The sequence below is a fragment of the Panicum virgatum genome, chromosome 5K, assembly GCF_016808335.1.
Source record: "Panicum virgatum strain AP13 chromosome 5K, P.virgatum_v5, whole genome shotgun sequence".
NCBI lineage: Eukaryota > Viridiplantae > Streptophyta > Magnoliopsida > Poales > Poaceae > Panicum > Panicum virgatum.
Window position 1 is genome coordinate 4,708,368 of NC_053140.1, and position 17,701 is coordinate 4,726,068.

At 51.8% G+C, this 17,701-nt stretch overlaps 1 protein-coding gene and 1 pseudogene across 5 annotated transcripts; both read left to right on the forward strand.

Moving 5' to 3' along the window:
* The first annotated feature begins 5,836 nt into the window (after positions 1–5,836).
* LOC120705801 (probable serine incorporator) lies at positions 5,837–11,552 on the forward strand. Of its 5 annotated transcripts, none has more exons than XM_039990322.1 (14): positions 5,949–6,261; positions 6,468–6,490; positions 8,145–8,429; positions 8,566–8,639; positions 8,771–8,930; positions 9,049–9,073; positions 9,188–9,277; positions 9,369–9,540; positions 9,633–9,706; positions 9,821–9,890; positions 10,032–10,103; positions 10,195–10,331; positions 10,454–10,527; positions 10,662–11,158. In XM_039990322.1, the coding sequence occupies exons 3-14, from the start codon at positions 8,186–8,188 to the stop codon at positions 10,748–10,750; spliced, it is 1,281 nt and encodes a 426-aa protein (XP_039846256.1). In that variant the 5' UTR covers positions 5,949–6,261; positions 6,468–6,490; positions 8,145–8,185; the 3' UTR covers positions 10,751–11,158. The 5 variants fall into 5 exon arrangements, with proteins under 5 accessions (XP_039846258.1, XP_039846254.1, XP_039846256.1 ...); XM_039990323.1 differs by lacking the exon at positions 5,949–6,261 and adding an exon at positions 7,263–8,027 and having other exon boundaries at positions 6,468–7,181; XM_039990324.1 differs by lacking the exon at positions 6,468–6,490 and having other exon boundaries at positions 5,837–6,261; positions 10,686–11,158.
* Positions 11,553–14,754: 3,202 nt separating this feature from the next.
* LOC120705802 lies at positions 14,755–16,603 on the forward strand (annotated as a pseudogene).
* The last annotated feature ends 1,098 nt before the right edge of the window (positions 16,604–17,701 follow it).

Consider the following 17,701-nt stretch of genomic DNA (forward strand, 5'->3'; position numbering starts at 1 on the left):
TATTCTAGAGAAAAAAATTATTGAAAAAAACCTAATAATAAAATAAATCTTCAAGCGAATGGACCCCGTCCCCTTGCCACCGGCTGAGAGTCCGGAGACGTGAGGAGCAGGGTTCACCTAATCGGTGGGAACCGATCCGGTTTGACCAGTTACCGGTCAAACCGGTCCGGACCGGTACCCAACCGGTCAAAATTCAAAATTTGAATTTGAATTCAAAAAAATGAAAAATTCCTAAAAAATTCCTAAAAATACTTCAAGGTGCGATGAATTTAATGGTGTCAAATTTTCTCAAAAAATCGTTCGTTTAACATACTTTTCGGGCATTTAAAGTTAAAACAAAAAAGAAAAAGAAAAAAATAAGACGACCCATTAAGGCCCACTTGGTAAACCGGTCAAACCGGCCGGTAAACCGGTCTAACCGGCCGGTATACCGGTTACACATGTGATTTTAAATTTGTATTTGAATTCAAACCGGTCAAATCGGCCGGTAAACCGGTCAAACCGACCGGTAAACCGGTCGGTATACCGGTACGAACCGGGTGAACTGAGTTTTTTGAATTCAAATTTGAATTTGACCTGTTTCTACAGTAACCGGTCAAACCGGTCCGGTAAACCGGAATCGGTGGCCGACGGTTTGGGGTGTCCGGTCGGTTAAAAGAACCCTAGTGAGGAGACGGGGGCCAGAGGCGGCGGGCGGCAAGCGCCTCCCGAGTCGCCCTGGGGCGACGCGGGGGACGAGGCGGCTGGCGCGATCTGATGTGTTCAGATGCAGCGGTTTAGACTTTTCTGTGTGTGTGTGTGCGCTTTGAGAATCGCCTGTTCTTCTTCTTCTTTTGTTTTTCTTTTTTGTTTTTTTGAGAGGAACCTGTTCTTCTGGTGGTCCAGCCTGCTGTGTGCGACACCTCCCTTTCTTAGCTGCAGTTTATTGGGCTGCCTCTGTATCTGCAGCCTTGGGCTTGTTGCCTAAACAAGACAGCCCATCCATGTGTGCTTCCCTTCCTTTCCTTTTTCTTTTTGAGAATAAAATGCGTTTCCTAGAATTTTGCCTGATAGTTTTTTTAAAAAAAAAGACTTTTGCCTGGCAGACTTGGGCTTGTACCTAAACAGGAATTTTCTAGAGCTTAGACTTAGTAATTTTTTTCTCATCGAAGTATTTGCCCGACCTAGAACGACAGATTCCTTTACCGTGTTGCGCAGACAAAAAAGACCGAGCAACACGGAAATAAACTACTACTAAGCAACACTGTAGCTGCGCGTGGCCGAGAAGTGCACGACACCATGTGTGCTGCCCGCAACCATGATCTCCAGCATGGATTTCAGGGACTTTTTTTTATTAAATCATTTTCTTGCAAGTGATGCTGGTTGTTGCTTGCTTGCTCACGGGCCACGCGGATTTCTGTTCTGGCTGCAGACTTGCACACTACTGCATCAACACTGTAAGTCTGTAACTGATCAGTAGCTATTGGCTCCATCATCATTCTCTGCTCCAGTGCGCCTCTTGCTTCTGCTGGCTCAAGGGGCCAACTTTTTTTTTTTGATAAGGCTGTAGGGGCCGACTTGGGTGGCACTGGCCACAACACTCGGCATCAAACCCATGCCAACGCTAGTAGCATCTGATCCTCTGGCTGGAACAGTAGTGTCACAGTGGAGATGCAAGTTTATCATCTGTACTACTCCCAGAACCTGCACCGGAAGCAACCCATTTTCAAGTTCCAATCTCTTACTACGTGTTATGCATCTCTGCGCTAGAAAAATTCTAGTTCATGCACCAGTGGAACAATTGTTGTTTGAAGCACCCGATAGTTCACACACCGGCCTAAAATACAATTTGACCCAAGTAGCCCAACAAGAGGTTTACTCGGCTGCTTTGAGGTAGACGGTTAGACTATGAGCATTCGTAACACATGTTACTTAGCCCAGTTTGAGGCCTTACCTATGAAATACAATGAGCAGAAAAATTACATTCATGTTACTTAGCCCAGTTTGAGGCCTTACCTATGAAATGAAAAGAAATTACAAACGTCTTGTTCAAGAAACATGACCACTAACATGTATCCGAATGATTTTAAATTCTAAAAATAGCAAATGAAGTCTAAAAAATTATGAGATTTATCATGATATGATGGTATCAGACGTGGAGGCTGTGATAAAAGTTGAGAAGATTTAACACATTTTGTCATAACAATGTTTAAAAAAATCGAAACATCTCACACGAAGTATAAGTGATTATATGTGAGAGAGTTAGTGGATGTATTTTTTTTAAAACTTGTTTATATGATCTCATATGAAAAAAAACTTTATACCAAAGTCATACAACTCGACAAAATATAAAACTTTTTAGTTTTCAACTTTTATATTTGAGACTGTTTAATACTTCAAAATGTCATTATAAGTTATTTAATTTGAAATTATAAATTTTAAAACTTCCAAATGACTTCGGATGTAAATAAGTTCTATACCAAAGTTGTAGAGATCGCGAGATCTAAAACTTTGTAGTTTATAACTTTTTCATCTGAACTCATTTGCCTGTATTAAAATGCATTGGAAGACAGTTAAAGAAACAACCACATCATCAATCTAAAACTTTAAAATGGAGCTCTCCCATTGATCCAAAGAATATGAGCCGGATTCCTCTCCCAAGTCAAAGCCGCTGGCTCCTCCTCCTCTCTCCGTCATCTCTCTCTCTCTCGGCCTCCTCCTCAAGACCTCGACGACGGCGATTCGGGCGGCGGCGTCGGGCCCAGGCCGGCCAGAGTTCCTCCACGGCCCTCTCCCTCCACCTCCATCTCGCGACTTCTCTCCTCCCCCTCCGCTCACCCCTCACCGGAATAGATCGACCGGTGAGGAGGGGCGGCGGGGCGAGGAGCGGCAGCCGCGGCCAGCAGCGCCGCCGCCCCGGCCTCGGCAACGGGCTCCTCCGCGCGCTGGAGACACTACGGCATGGATGCCGCGCTGCTCCGCCATCGAGCTCCTACGGCGTGCGGGCCCTGCCCCTACTCCGGTGGCGCAGCACGGCGCGGGGCCCCGCCCCTCCTCCGGCGACGTTGCACGGCGTAGGAGCCCTGCACCTCCTCCATCATCTTCGGGTGACTACGCGACGGCAGATCTGGTGGAGGAGCTCCGGCGTGGTGGCGGCGGCGTGGTGGTGGTGGTGGTGGCAGCGGCGGTGACGTGGCAGTGCTGGCTCGGTCCTTTTTTTAAGTTTTTTTTCAAAAATCTTTACCGAGTGTCGAGTACTGCACATGGCAAAGTGCCGTGTGCCCGAAATCTAGCTCACAGCAAAGTTGCTCGTTGCCGGCCGATCTATGCCGTGGGCACTTCGCCGTGTGTTACACATGACAAAAATGATTTATCGTGTGTAAATCGGCTTTTGCCGGCACACGGCAAATGCCCTGTGCCCCGTAGTGATTAGAAAAAATGGTACCGGTGGGGGGTGAGGTGGGGGCATGGCCCCTACTGCCTCATCCAATGTCCTAAACAAATATCACTATATTTTTTTACTTTATTCTAAATAGAATTTATCTAATATTAATACCATTTTTAGCACATTTAGAGGGAGGCATGGATTCCCCATTTGTTAACGCATAAAGGATATGATCCCGAAGGTTGTGTTGATCTATATTTATCGACCCATCATCCCTATATCGCTGTGGTAGTTCTCATCATGGCTCCGATGGCATCTCGTTGACACGCACAGTTGCATCATGTAATGCAATGGGAGAACCGGGGCATATGTCCCCATACCACCCTCTCCGCAACCGCACACCGTTTGAAATTCCGGCCTCTCTCCATCTCACGATACCTTCAACACGCCGTTTCGCATTCCGGCCTCTCGCCATTATAAATACTAGCTCCCGGCCGCTCTTCTTCTCCACTCGCCACCGTTGCCATCCCCTCACATCACACAACTGCTCTCACGCAGCCTCCGCCGCCGCGATGTCGGGTTCAGGCTCTCCCTCCCGCCGCTCCCGCCGCCGACGCTTCGTTCAAGTGGTGGACTCGTCGTCGTCGCCGTCGCCGTCTTCCTCCCCCTCCTCCCCTTGTCGCCCTCGCCTTCGTCCTCCATAACCTCTTGGCGGAGGACTTCGATCCGGACCACCCCTTCGGCCACGGCGACGCCTAGGCAATCGGCATCCTGAGGTAGTCGTTCAACCAGTTGAACGACTACCTCCGCCATGGGAGACATCTTGTGAACGCGCCACTCGTGGAGAGCGTCGCCGGATATGTCTACGCCATATTTAGGGTGGCGGAAGTTATCAGGGAGTTACCATAACTATGTATACCGTAATTTTAATTTTATGTAGCTATCAGAATGCGGCAAAGCAACAAGGTCGTCGTGGCTAACGCACGGCTACATCATGCAGCGCAATGGGGAGCCACATCATGCAATGCAATGGGAGAGCCGGGGCATACGTCCCCATACCACTTTGCATCCTTCAAAGTCTATCTATTCCGATACGTTTAAAAATTCGATCATATATGCTCGCTCCCTGTTGTTCATCTCTATCTGTACATGTTGCTCATTTCTCTCCGTACATGGATGCTAGCTGATCCATCTTTTTTCCCGGCCACTCGTCGAATTTCACCGGATTCAATTATTCCCAAGCGGTTGTGATACACAAGTTGTGATATTCGCAGGTGATACGCAAGTTGTGAATTTGTGTGCACGTGGATGTGCCGCTACTTATCACAACTCGCGAGACGTACGGATCACAACCGTGCTCCCAAATTGCTTGTGCCGCCGGAACCAACGGTTTGAGTTCACTTGGGCGTTTGGATCCTTCTCGCGCCGTCCACTTTTTTTTTCCCTTTGGACCCCGTTGGGGCTGAGACCAGAGGTCGCCCGCCCACTTTTATTGTGGCGCTCGTGTCCAACAGCGTCCAGACGACACGGTCCTGAAAAGATCCGGATGCGCAGCACGTGTGTGGCTGTTCTACCATTATTCAGGCCATTTTTTTTGGACGTGCCTTCAGGCTATTCCTGTGTTTCTGAGCACAATCTGCCCGGCCGGACTACTTCATTTTGGCGCTTATAGAAACAAACAAATAGAGGAGCTGGCGCCGTCGTAGACGACACGAGCAAGGAAGGAAAAAAAAAATCCGGCGCGGTTGGTTAGTTGTGGCAGACACGGCGCCCGCGCGCAGCGAGATCCACAGCGCCGCTCGCCGTCTCGGTGTAGGAAGCGCTGGTGCCCACCCGAACCGGGCCTCACGGAGTAACGGTGTCCTGCCAGGTCTCGCGCACCCGTTGCCTGCAGCCTTGGCCGCGCGAGAACGAGCTGATCTTGAGTTGGTGCGGACTCGGTCGGTAGCAACCCAAGCACATGAGCCCAGTGCAGTGCGCGGTGCTCGTCACCGACGGAGAGGAAAATGATCTGGCCCCAAACCGGAAAAAGATTCATTCGAAAATGATCCATGCCCTACCAGAGGGTCTGTCTCTCGATCTCAGTATCTGCATGCCTCTTTGGGAGCAGTAGATCGACAAACATGCATGGTGCGCTAGTTACCATGGTAACTTTGCAGATTTTTGTTTTTGTGGTGCCAGGAGCTCTGAATTTCTCTAACCTGCCTGCAGCAACTAACGAACTGGAGTTCCACACAAAATTTCTCCCGGCGACACGGGTCTCCAAGTCGAGCCAAGTAAACTTCGTCGGAGCTCGGAACATCTCACCGGCGCCACACGTTTGACGGTTTGAGGTTTGAACCCGGTGGGAAAAATTCGGGACGTTCGCCGGCCGTCGCTCGCTTCCACTGCTGGAGTGGAGGGCAACAAGGCGATTCGCTAAAGCAACGGGCGCGCGGCTTAAAGCCGCGCGTGCTCTCTCGCTGCGGGAGAGATGCCGCGCCGCGACAGCGACGGCCGCGCACAGACAACGCTACCTCGCCGTCGCAGCGGAGACGGGGGGTCGCGCGAGTTGTGATAGGCAGCGGCACACGCCGCCACAGGCCTCGGCTCGCCGCCACCGGCAGTAGAAAACAAGCCGGCAGCAGCGCCCGGCCGCCCGCCTGAGGCGGGGAAAAAACGGGCCACCGCCGCCACCACCTCCGCTCGCGGCTAGCCTAGCCTCCTCCGACTCCACAACAATATAAGCTAGCTAGCCCTCTCCGGTGAACGCCATCGGCGAAGTTACGGACGCGCGGTGGCCGCCATGGATGCCTCCAGGTAGCTTAACCATAGCTTTGCTAGCTGGGAGGACGACGGCAACGGCGACAAGAGCTACCTACTAGCTCGAGTCTCTTCTCCGTCCATTGCTGACCTAGGTGAGTAGCCTCTCCTCCGATCCTCGTCCCTCTCCCCCTACATAGCTGCTGGCTGCTGCTGTGCTGCTCATGATCTTGGCCCGGCGAGATCGTTTGGTGTTGCGTCCAAGTGAGCCTGCCCCCTTGCCGGCCCCGTCGCTACTGCGGTGTACGCAAGCGCCATCATTACTCTAATGGTTTTCGCTTTCCGTGGTCGGGGGTCCAAGCTACGCGGCGTGCACAGATAGATGTACATGTTGTTTCTTGGCTTGCATGATAATCTCTCTTGCTGCTTCCATTTTTTTTCTTTTCCCGTACATGCATGCGCCATAGATCAGTGCTTGTTCCTCGCTCGTTGTTGTGTTGTTTTCAGGAAGACGGTTTGGTCTATACAATTAGAAGATGAACTGAATTAGTATGTGTTTCCTGAATCCTGATCCCGATCGTCGTGTTATCTCTTAGTGATGTTTTAGGGAAGAAGTTCTGTAAGTTTTATACATAGTTTCTTTTGATTATACGATTATAACCGGATAAGATTGGACGTCATGTTCCTTTGGGAGCTAATGGAGTTCAGGATATGCTCCAGAAAAGGAAAAGCGGTTCGATTTGTGCGATGGCAATTGCCCGAATCAGACATGAGCACCTACAGCAGCTGAACCGTACGATTTTTTTTTCAGTTGGTGAATTCTAGTTGACAGTAGTCAGTAAAACGCACCTTAAGTTGATTCAGTTCTAGATTAGAAGATGCATGCAGTGAATTAGTATGTTTCCTGATCCTTGTTATTTAATTTGTTCTTGAATGTTTTCGGAGCTAGAGAGGTTCTGTTGGTTTCATACGTGGTTCTATCTTGGTTTGACGATTAACTGAATTACGTCCTCATGTTCCTTTTGCCAACATAAAGTTCAGGATATGCTCCAGAAAAGGAAAAGCAGTTCGATAGGTGCGATGAACCATTACCCAAATTAGACATGATGAACTCCTCTTCTGTTCATATATGCTAATAGCTACATGAAAGTTTCAGGATAACTGTCTGCGTGAGAAATAAAAGAGACAAAACAATCCAAACACGGCTACCAGTCCTCAAGGAATTCAGTCATCCTTCATGATCACCGTCCCTTTGCTTTATTCCCTCTTACAACCATCATCCAAATGCTTTAGTTTTCCCTGCTGCTGCAGCTGCTTTGCTCTTTTTTTTTCCACGAACATCCAAAAGCCCTGTGTGACAGTCACAGAAAAGCCATGCGTATCCTCTCCAGCAGTCCATGGAGCTTTCGTCACCGCCTCTCTTTTACCCTAATCCTTGTTTAAAGCCAAGCTTTGTTGTATTACACACCGGTCGCCTTGCTTTTCAGATGCCTTTCACCTCTTTATACACATATACCCCTGTCCCTGTCATGACAGTCAATCCAGACTCCATAAACTACATGTGCAGCAGTTGCAAGGCTAGCTTCTGAATTTGGAACACACAATAGCCCCAACTGTTTCAAGGAAGAGGATGAGTGCTATTAAAATGGGGGGAAAACAACACTGTTTCCTGCAAGCTGCAACTGCCAGCACTCAGCACGACGGATTTAGCACTAGGTGTTAATGGCAGTTTGTTATCAAATTGGCATCACGAATCTGGTCAATGCGAGTGAAACAGTAGCACAGTAGTATTACAGTGTCGGAACCGGCGGTAATCTTGCCCACAAAGCACGGCAAGAACAAAGCACTCCGATCCTTTAGGGCGATGCTTTGGGGCAAAGAAACACATCGTTTTCGACCGAGGATGTCAGTCGAGCGAGACGTACGTAACGAACTGCGAGCTCTGCTGCCGCATCACGACTTGCGTGTGAGCAACTCTGCTGCCTCTAGTATTTTTTTCCCCTGATTGTTTTCTTTGGCTATGTGGCCGTGTGCGCAGGAAGCAGCTAGCCAGCTCGCCGCGGCGTTTCTTGGGTGTAGATGACGGTTGGTAGCGGCGTCGACATGGAGGCCGGCGGCGGCGCGGCGGCGGGCGGGTCCTCCGACGGCGAGGCGCGGTGCGGCGGGCGGTTCGTGGAGGAGTGGTGCTGCGCCTGCGCGGGGCTCCTCGCCGGGCCCAACCCGATGATGGCGCGGTACCTGTACGCGCTCATCTTCCTCGTCACCAACCTCCTCGCCTGGACCCTCCGCGACTACGGCAACTCCGCCCTCGACGAGCTCCAGCGTGCGTGCTAGTATACTCTATGCCTAATTGCCTATTGCCGGCAGGCTAGCTCGTGTTCACGCAAGTCTCGCACGCGTTGCCTTGCCGCCGACCAGACGTCACTGACCGCCGGCGTGCTCGTGCCGTGTGCGTGCAGGTCTCAAGGTCTGCCAGGGCGCGCGCTACTGCCTGGGAGCCGAAGGCGTGCTGCGGATCAGCCTCGGCTGCTTTGTATCCTTGTCGCAATCGATCGAAAATGTTTCCGTTCTGATTGATCATTCACGACAGTGTTGTTCTTGGACGATCACGGATGAACTTGTTCCAGCTCTTGTTATCCTTGACCATGGATGAACTTGTTCCAGCTCTTCTTCTTCGTGATGTTCCTGTCCACCGTGAACACGAGGAAGGTGCATGAGTGCCGGAACTCGTGGCACTCGGAGTGGTGGCCGGCCAAGGTCGTCCTCTGGCTGGGCCTCACGGCCGTCACCTTCCTCGCGCCGTCGACGCTCGTCCAGCTCTACGGTCAGTCCCCGGCCGACCACCTCGGCTCCACGACGACCTTGCTGTTTATTTCCAGTTGCAGATTATTTCCTCATGATGTTGCTGACGACGCTGGTGTTCGATCCTCCGATCTTTGCAGGAAAGGTCGCACATTTCGGAGCAGGGTATGTGCCTGCATTTCTTTTTCTTGGTTTCAGACCTTTCGTGTTCTTCGGTTTACGATCCAGATTCCATATAGAACATGTGTTCTAACTTGCCTTGGAATCAAACGCGAGCAGGGCGTTCCTGGTGATCCAGCTCATCAGCGTGACCAGGTTCATCATGTGGCTCAACGACTGCTGCCAGTCGGAGACCACCCGGAAGAAATGGTAGGTTCCCTCGCGCTCTTTTGCTTCCCGGTGGCTGCTCACCGGCCGTCCGATGCCGTGATCTGACGGTGGAGGTTCCCTGCGAGTGCAGCCACCTGCAGATTCAGGTTGTGTCCATCGTCACCTACGTCGGGTCGCTGCTGGGGATCGTGCTCATGTACGTGTGGTACGCGCCGAGCCGGGCCTGCAAGCTCAACATCCTCTTCATCACCGTCACCCTGGTGCTCGTGCAGCTCATGACCTTCGTCTCCATGAGCTCCAAGGTAACTTACTGCATGTTCTGAACAATGGCGTTCGCGAGTGAGGTTTGGAAATGCCAGCTGAATGGTCTGATGGGATCGCCCCTGAAATTCAGGTAAAGGCAGGGTATCTGGCGCCGGGGCTGATGGGGATCTACGTCGTGTTCCTGTGCTGGTCGGCAATCAGAAGGTGAGATGGGGACCCCGAACCTGAAACTCTGAACAACGCGACTGATTGCATGTTTGCATCTCAGAGTTGTCCATTTCACAGTAAGATTTACTTCCTTTTCTCTTGCCGATTCAGTGAGCCTCACACGGAGATCTGCAACAAGAAGGCAGCAGTTGCAACGAGTGCGGACTGGGTGAACATCGCGGTAGAGTTACTAGCTCTCTTTGGCGATTGATTGTTCATTCTTCATAAGTACCCATAGAAGTTCAGTAGAGAGGCATGCTGTGTACTAGTCAGACGATGAATCCGGCATCTATCTGACAAGAGCTGTATATGTCTCTGGCAGAGCTTTGTGATCGCGGTCATAGTCATCGTGGCGGCGACCTTCTCGACCGGAATCGACTCCAAGTGCCTCCAGGTATGTTCTCTCGTATGGCGGCCAGGGGCTCTGCCACACTGAAACTGAAAGTCTGAAAGCCTGAACGGCTGAACCGCTGCAACTCTTGCAGTTCAAGAAGTCGGACGGGGAGTCGGAGGAGGACGACATCCCCTACGGGTTCGGCTTCTTCCACCTGGTGTTCGCCATGGGCGCCATGTACTTCGCCATGATCTTCGTCGGCTGGAACGCGCACCAGACAATGGAGAAGTAAGCTCAGAAAGAAAAACTTCCCACTCTCTCTGGATCCCTCTGCAGTTACTGCAGAGGAACTACTTCCATTACCTTCACCTTGTTAACCTGATACCATGATCGATCATCTGTCACCTCAGGTGGACGATCGACGTCGGGTGGGCGAGCACGTGGGTGCGCATCGGCAACGAGTGGCTAGCGGTGATCGTGTACAGTGAGTGAACTGACTGATCACTTGTATCGATTGAGCTGAGTCTGACCAAAGCGTTGTCAGAACGTTTGGTCGGAGCGGCGCAGCATTTCAGATGTGTTTCCTGCATGTCAGCCATGCTATGTGTTTTCTGACAGGCGAATGCTTGCTTGCAATTGCAGTATGGATGATGATCGCGCCCATCATCTGGAAGACACGGCAGGTGGGATCATCGGCGGAGACATGAACTGATGAACAATCAACCACTAATGTGACATCAGAAAGCACCAAAAAAAAGAAAAGAAAAGAAAAGGAAGAGGTCTGATCAAGAAGAGTTCAAGACGCACTGCCTGCTGGTCAGCTAATTTTTGCTAAGCAGAAGAGGTGAAGGGAAGCCAAGGAGGGAGCTAGTAGTATTAGTAGTAACACCCAAGTAACCAAGGCGGCTTGAAGCTCGGCTGAGGAAGCGCTCCTCATCGATCGGACGATCGCTGCACAAAACTGAAAGCGTCATCTTTTGCTTGTCGCTGATTCTCGCTGCATTGATGCCTCGACAAAAGCAAGGCAGCATGCTACATGCAATTGTTGTATAAACAAGCACGGGCAAGTTGTATCAGTAGCTGCAGAGGCCGGAATAAAGACTTGCCTTCGCAAAGGTGAACGGAGTTCAGAAACCAGGCTCAGCAATCGATCCTGACGATATTGGGCAGCAACCCGCCGCGCATCGGCAGCAGCGTCCCGAGCTCCTCGCCGGCGATCCACCGGAGCAGAAACAAGCTCGGCCGGCATCAGGCGACACGCTCGCCTCGCCGGAGGGGCGGGGGAGTCGCTCGGGCCGCACCCGATGCATTTTTTTTTTGCTGCGCGGGTAGTTGGGGGCTTCCCATTTAAGCCCATGAGGCTTTGCAGGCTGGGCAGTTTAAGCCCATCTCACCAAATGAGGGTGTTTGTGGGCCCTTTATGACTTTGTTGCGGGACGGGCCTCCAAATTGCCGGGGGCTATATATTGCTGGCATGATAAAACTTGAAGGGAACGTATAAGGTGCAAACCAATCTCTCCGTGCAAACTATGAAAACTTTAATCTGAGTCATTAGATCAACATCCAAGGGATATGGGAGATTGGATAATTTTACAATCTGGACCCGTCCTTGGATTGGGTAATCACACTTTTGCAAATCCCCTCCCACCTGATGTTGATCTGATGGTCCAGATTGAAGTTTCCATAGTTTGCACAGAGAGATTGATTTTCACCTGATATGTTCCCAAACTTGAAACCATCACCTGAAGGGAAACAACTTCCCATCTTCTTCCTCATGCTCCGGTGGGCGGCGACGGCATGCTAGGAGAGGGGGAGGGGTGGCGAGCGAGGGGTAGTTGCTAGGGGAGGGGAACGTTCTCGCAAAAGACAATTAACACCTTATCGACGCATCACAAAAGACAAGAGATATTTTTTTTTCTAATTTTATACATAACATTGATTTGTTTGCTGTGACTATTTATTTTGGGAGAAGGAGTACGTATATTAATCTTCTCCTCGCAAAAAAAGAATATTTTAATCTTTGTCTCCATACCACCCCTAATAATGCAAGTGGAGTACTAGGATGCTAGAAGTAGTAGGGAGGAGGGCTAAACCATACTCCCTCCATTCCAAAATAAATGCAACTATAGAGTTTAAAATTTGTCACACAAAAAATGCTAACTTTGACCCACCTAACTTTAACTATAGAGTACTCCGTAGGTCAGAAACTTGTGTAGGCGCACAATGATTCTGAGTCGTCAGCAAGAGCAACAAAAACTCGCAGGAAGAAGAGAAGCTGGTGGTCTCGGCTTTTCCAAGCTTCCAGCATGGTTTGCTCTTTCTGAGGATGTCTGTTAGACTGTTACGTTACCAGGAAGGACAGAGCGTCTGAACGTGCAACCGCTAGACTGATGCTGACAGATGCGTACTGGTAGAGTACATGAGAACGGGCCTGGGATGGGATGATTAGTAGAAGCTTCCAGTTCGTCCTGCATCCTCCTGGCTTCTAGAAGCTTAGGAGAGAGCGAGGCCGACTTTGGTCGGTCCTTGCTCGACTGCTACTCTCATCACCTCCATACCCCCAATCATGCAAAATAAGATTCGTACAAGAAATAGGAGGAGAACGCTAATTAAGCCATCCCCTGGCCACAAACAGCTGGGACAAGAGCAAAATAATTGCCCCAACTAAAGATATGTAGCATGTGTCAGCAAGAACAGCAGCATTGTTGCAGCTGAGATTGAGAAGCTGCCCGGGAAGGTCGGCGGCCATGTGGCCCTTGCTGGACTCTCGACGCCGAGATCAAGATCAGATACGAGCAGACCAGACCTGACGGAGGTCGTCGTTGTGCGTGCGATCGACGCAGCAACCGGATCCGGATCCAATTCACCTTGCCCGAAACTGTATCACGCCCCGTGCTCGTACGACGATCCGGCCCACCGGTCCCCGCAGGGCCGGGGGGCGCCGCCGCTCCGGCGTGATCCAAGCCTGCCCGCGCCGCCGCGGCGGTCTCTGCTTGGTCTTGGGTTTGGGGTTGGGGGACCCAGAAGGCGTCAAAGCTTCGGCCTGCAGATTGATGGCGGTTTCCCAAATCGAGCTCGGTACGGCACGTCCGGCCGAGCCCCGCGGATCGGGCCCGGGGATCACGCCACCGAACACCAGTCACATCGCCGGCCGGCGCCGCACGGCCGCCGGGCGCGGTGTCGCGGGGAACGGCGAGCCGTACGTGCGCGCGCTCCATCATCTCCGTCTCTCTCTCGGCCCGGCCGCTTCGTCGTCATGGCGCACGTCACCGGCGCCGTGCCTGCCGCCCTGCCCCCAGCCGATCACGCTAGGGGCCACGTGCGGGCTCCCGCCGCCGTCGCCATCGGCCGTATCCATCGCCGTCCACCGTTGGGCACTGGGCTCGCCTTTTAGATTCCGGCTTGGGAGACCGCTGCTGTCCACCAGCCAGTCAACTCAACTGGTTAATTCCCAATGCACTTTTCTCAGATTTTTCTTTTACAGGATCATCATCACAGGCTTTTCACCTCCTCAGCGATTTACACTGGATAAAAACTGGAATTCATGGTTCTCTATGGGTTTGTGCTGCTGGTAATGGTTGAATGTACTGATGATCAGTAAAAACTGAAAGAGCTTGATGCATGCATGTTTGAAGAATGAAGATGGAAGTTAATTTTCCAAAAAAAAATGTTTGAAGATGGAAGTTAATTTTCAAAAAAAAAAGTTTGAAGATGGAAGTCGGAGGCTCAACTTGCATGCATGCATCTCCTCAGCAAGCACACCAGAAAACAGAAAGGCAAAGGCCAAAACGAACACTTCTGGTGCACCCTACCCTCAGCTGACCTCTCTCCATCCAGGGCCAGGGCGTGACGCTGCACGCAGGCTCCTCCATCGCCACAGAACGACTTTCGCCAGCTCAGCCCTCCCGGCACGGCACACCATGTCCAGGATCCAACCCAATCGTTTGGCTGATGATTTGGGCTGGAGCTGTACTCCTGTAGCCTGTAGCAATGGATATCTCGCTGGCATCTTGCGCCAGGCTCCACACATCCGCTCGGAGCCCCTGATCAAACTGGTTTCAAACCGGCCTAAATTTAAAATTTAAATTAATTAATAAATAAAAAATCCCCAAAAATTTTTAAAAATACTTTAAGTTGCGACGAATCTAATGGTGTCAATTTTTTTTTCAAATATTCATTCATTTAGTATACTTTGCGGGCAGTTGAAGTTAAACAAAAAAACGTGCATACAAAAATATACAAATACAATGTAAAACATGTTATATATTATATTAATGTAAAAATAGTAAAAAAAGGGTTGCAGGGTTCATTTAGGCTAAAACATATTATACAAATTTTTAAATTTTGAACTAAAGTGGGTTTTTCGTCGGTTTTTTTGTTCACCGGACCGGTAACCGGTCAAACCGGTCCGGCTTATTGGTCAAACCGGTCGGCTTACCGGTTGGAACCGTTTGAACTGGCATTTTTGTTTGAAATTTGAATTTGTCCGGTTTTAACTGGTAACCGGTCAAACTAGTCTGGTATACTACTACCGGAGGGCGGCGGTTTACCCTCACCGGTCGGTAAAAAAAAAATCCTGCTGACCACACAGGCACGGCCCCTGCGGCGCTGCTCCCCTCACCGTTTGCGTCACGACGTCACCGGCGTCCCCTCCCCCGCCGTATAAATGGGTGCCAGGTCGCCCCCACTCCTCTCCACCAATAGCATCCCACAGCTCGCTCGGTCATTGCCTGCCGCAGCCTGACAGCCATCAGCAGCCAAATCAGCCTCGCTCGCTAGCTTCCAGGAGCAACAGCATTGTCGTGGTGGTTTCTTGACTCGCACATCGCAATGCCGGCCATGGGCCCATGGTGGAGGAGGCCCGGGCGGCGGCGGCGCCCGGGCCGCACTTCCTGGTGGTGACCTTCGCGGCGCAGGGCCACATCAACCCGGCGCGCCACCTCGCGCGCCGCCTGCTCCACGCCACGGCGGGGGCGCGGGTCACCATCTCCACCACCGTGTCCGCGTTCCGCAAGATGTTCCCTGGCGACGAGGCGGCGGCGGCCGGCGGCGAGGGCCACCGCGACGCCTCGGGGGTGTGGTACGTGCCCTACTCCGACGGCTACGACGCCGGGTTCGACCGCGCCGTGCACGACCACACGCACTACATGAGCTAGGTCAGGGCCGTCGGCTCCCGCACGCTCGGGGCCGTCCTCGACCGCCTCCGCGCCGCGGGGCGGCCCGTCACGCAAGTCGTCTACACGCTGCTGCTGTCGTGGGTCGCCGGCGTGGCGCGCGGCCACGGCGTGCCCGCCGCGCTCTACTGGATCCAGCCGGCCACCGTGCTCGCCGCGTACCTGCACTTCTTCCGCGGCACCGACGGCGTCGACAGGGCCATCGCCGCGGCGGGCGGCGACCCCATGGCCACCGTCCGCGTCCCGGGCCTCCCGCCGCTCCGCATCCGCGACCTGCCGTCGTTCATCACCAGCACCGCCGAGGACGGCCCTTACGCGTTCGTCGGCGACATGTTCCGCGAGCTTGTCGACATGCTCGGCCGCGACGACAGCCCCAGCGTGCTCGCCAACACGTTCGACGCCATGGAGCCCGAGGCGGTGGCGTCGCTGCGCGAGCACGGCGTCGACATCGTCCCCGTCGGCCCCGTGCTCTCCTTCCTCGACGCCAAGAGCGGCGGCGGCGGCTGCGGCAACGACCTGTTCAGGCAGGACGGCACGGGCTACCTCGAGTGGCTGGACGCGCAGGCGCCCGGCTCGGTGGTGTACATCTCGTTCGGGAGCCTGTCGATGATAAGCAGGCGGCAGATCGAGGAGGTGGCGCGCGGCATGGCGGCGAGCGGGCGGCCGTTCCTGTGGGTGCTGCGGGAGGACAACCGCCGCAGCGAGGGCGCCGGCGGCGACGCGGCGGCGCTCGGCGGCATGGTGGTGGAGTGGTGCGACCAGGTGCGGGTGCTGTCGCACCCGGCGGTGGGGTGCTTCGTCACGCACTGCGGCTGGAACTCGACGCTGGAGAGCGTGGCGTGCGGCGTGCCCGCCGTGGGGGTGCCCCAGTGGACGGACCAGGGCATCAACGCGTGGCTGGTGGAGCGGATCGGCGCCGGGGTCAGGGCCGCCGTCAGCGACAAGGACGGCGTGCTGGAGGCCGACGAGCTGCGGAGGTGCCTCGACCTGGCCACGTCCGAGACGGTGCGCGCCAAGGCCGCCGTGTGGAGGGACAAGGCGCGCGCCGCGGCGGCGGAGGGCGGCTCGTCGGAGCGGAACCTCAGGGCATTCGTCGGGAAGCAGCTCGCTGGCGGCAACTAGCTAGCCTGTCGCCCTCGCTCTCTCGGTCGCGTCGTCGATGCATTGCTCTATGCCAACAAGGATGGCATGGCATAGTAGGATGATGGATGGAGTCTACAAGGATCTAGCTAGAAGACACCTACATTTTACACCTAATAATATACTGGACTTTTTTTTTTGAAAAGAACCTAATATACTGGACTTACATTGCTGTATCCGGTTCTACTCAAGTAAAAGCATCAATATTGTCACCATGTTCTTGGGAAATACAGATTATCGAACATCCGTGTACGGATTTTACGTGGCGGTAATTACAAGATTTTTTTTTTTAAAAAACAATTACAAGATTTAGAAAATTTGTTTGAATTTTGCCTAGTACGTTAGATTAGACTAATAGTGTCAGCCATACCTAAGATTTCGTCTTGCACCCACCACTGATTTGAAGTTAAATTGTTGACTGGTCGGAACTCAGTTTCAACGGGATAACTCTTGCGTGTCAATGGCGTCCAGTCCGTGGTCAGCAACAAGTCTATGACGACATGTGTCTGCAGTTGCTGTCACATGGCAAAGAGCATCCAGCCATCCACAAACTTACAGCTGAAATGTAGTGTACCGTAAGAAAGCTGAAAGTCTATTGGTGATTAGATACGCAGAGATCATCTTGTTTCACCTTGCGACGAAAAATGGTTTTCATTTTCATTCTTGTGAAGTTTTCTAGAAAGTTTCCCTAAAACCTTTCTGCACAGTCTCTAGCGTGGTTACTAACGGAGCAGGAAAGTTCAACTGCTGAACTGCCCCAGCATAGAACAAACCAACACCACGGTCAGTTCTATTGTATCACTCACCTTGATAAGCCGCACGTTCCAGTCCTACAAACTCTGTATGTTTATTGTATATTTTACAAAAACCCACGTCTCGAAATAATTGATAATTTTCACTTTTATTGTCAATTTTTTACTATAGTTTTTTTTGTTCTGGTATTAGTTACGTAAATCAAGAAAAGTACTGATAGGTTTGTAACTGAAGGTGCTTTAATTATGTCATATGTTTAAAGATATTTATATTACTATTTGCATAAAAGATGAATGGTCAAACATTGAATAAAGAAATGAAAGAAAATGACACGATTGATGTTTCGACCAAAGATTCGGGATCCGCAATAATGTTCGATTTTTTCAAGGTGAATTGTTTTTTTGAAGAGAACGGCAAGAGATTTGCCGTAATTTTTATTAAAAGGAGAAAAAAAATAAAGAGAAACAAACACACTTTCAACCCCAACACAACTGAAGATTTTTTCAAGTTGAATTGTACTTCTGCGTTCCCTGAATAATGGAATTATTGTCTGGAGTAACCCAGCTGTAACTGTAAGAGACTAGTCTTATA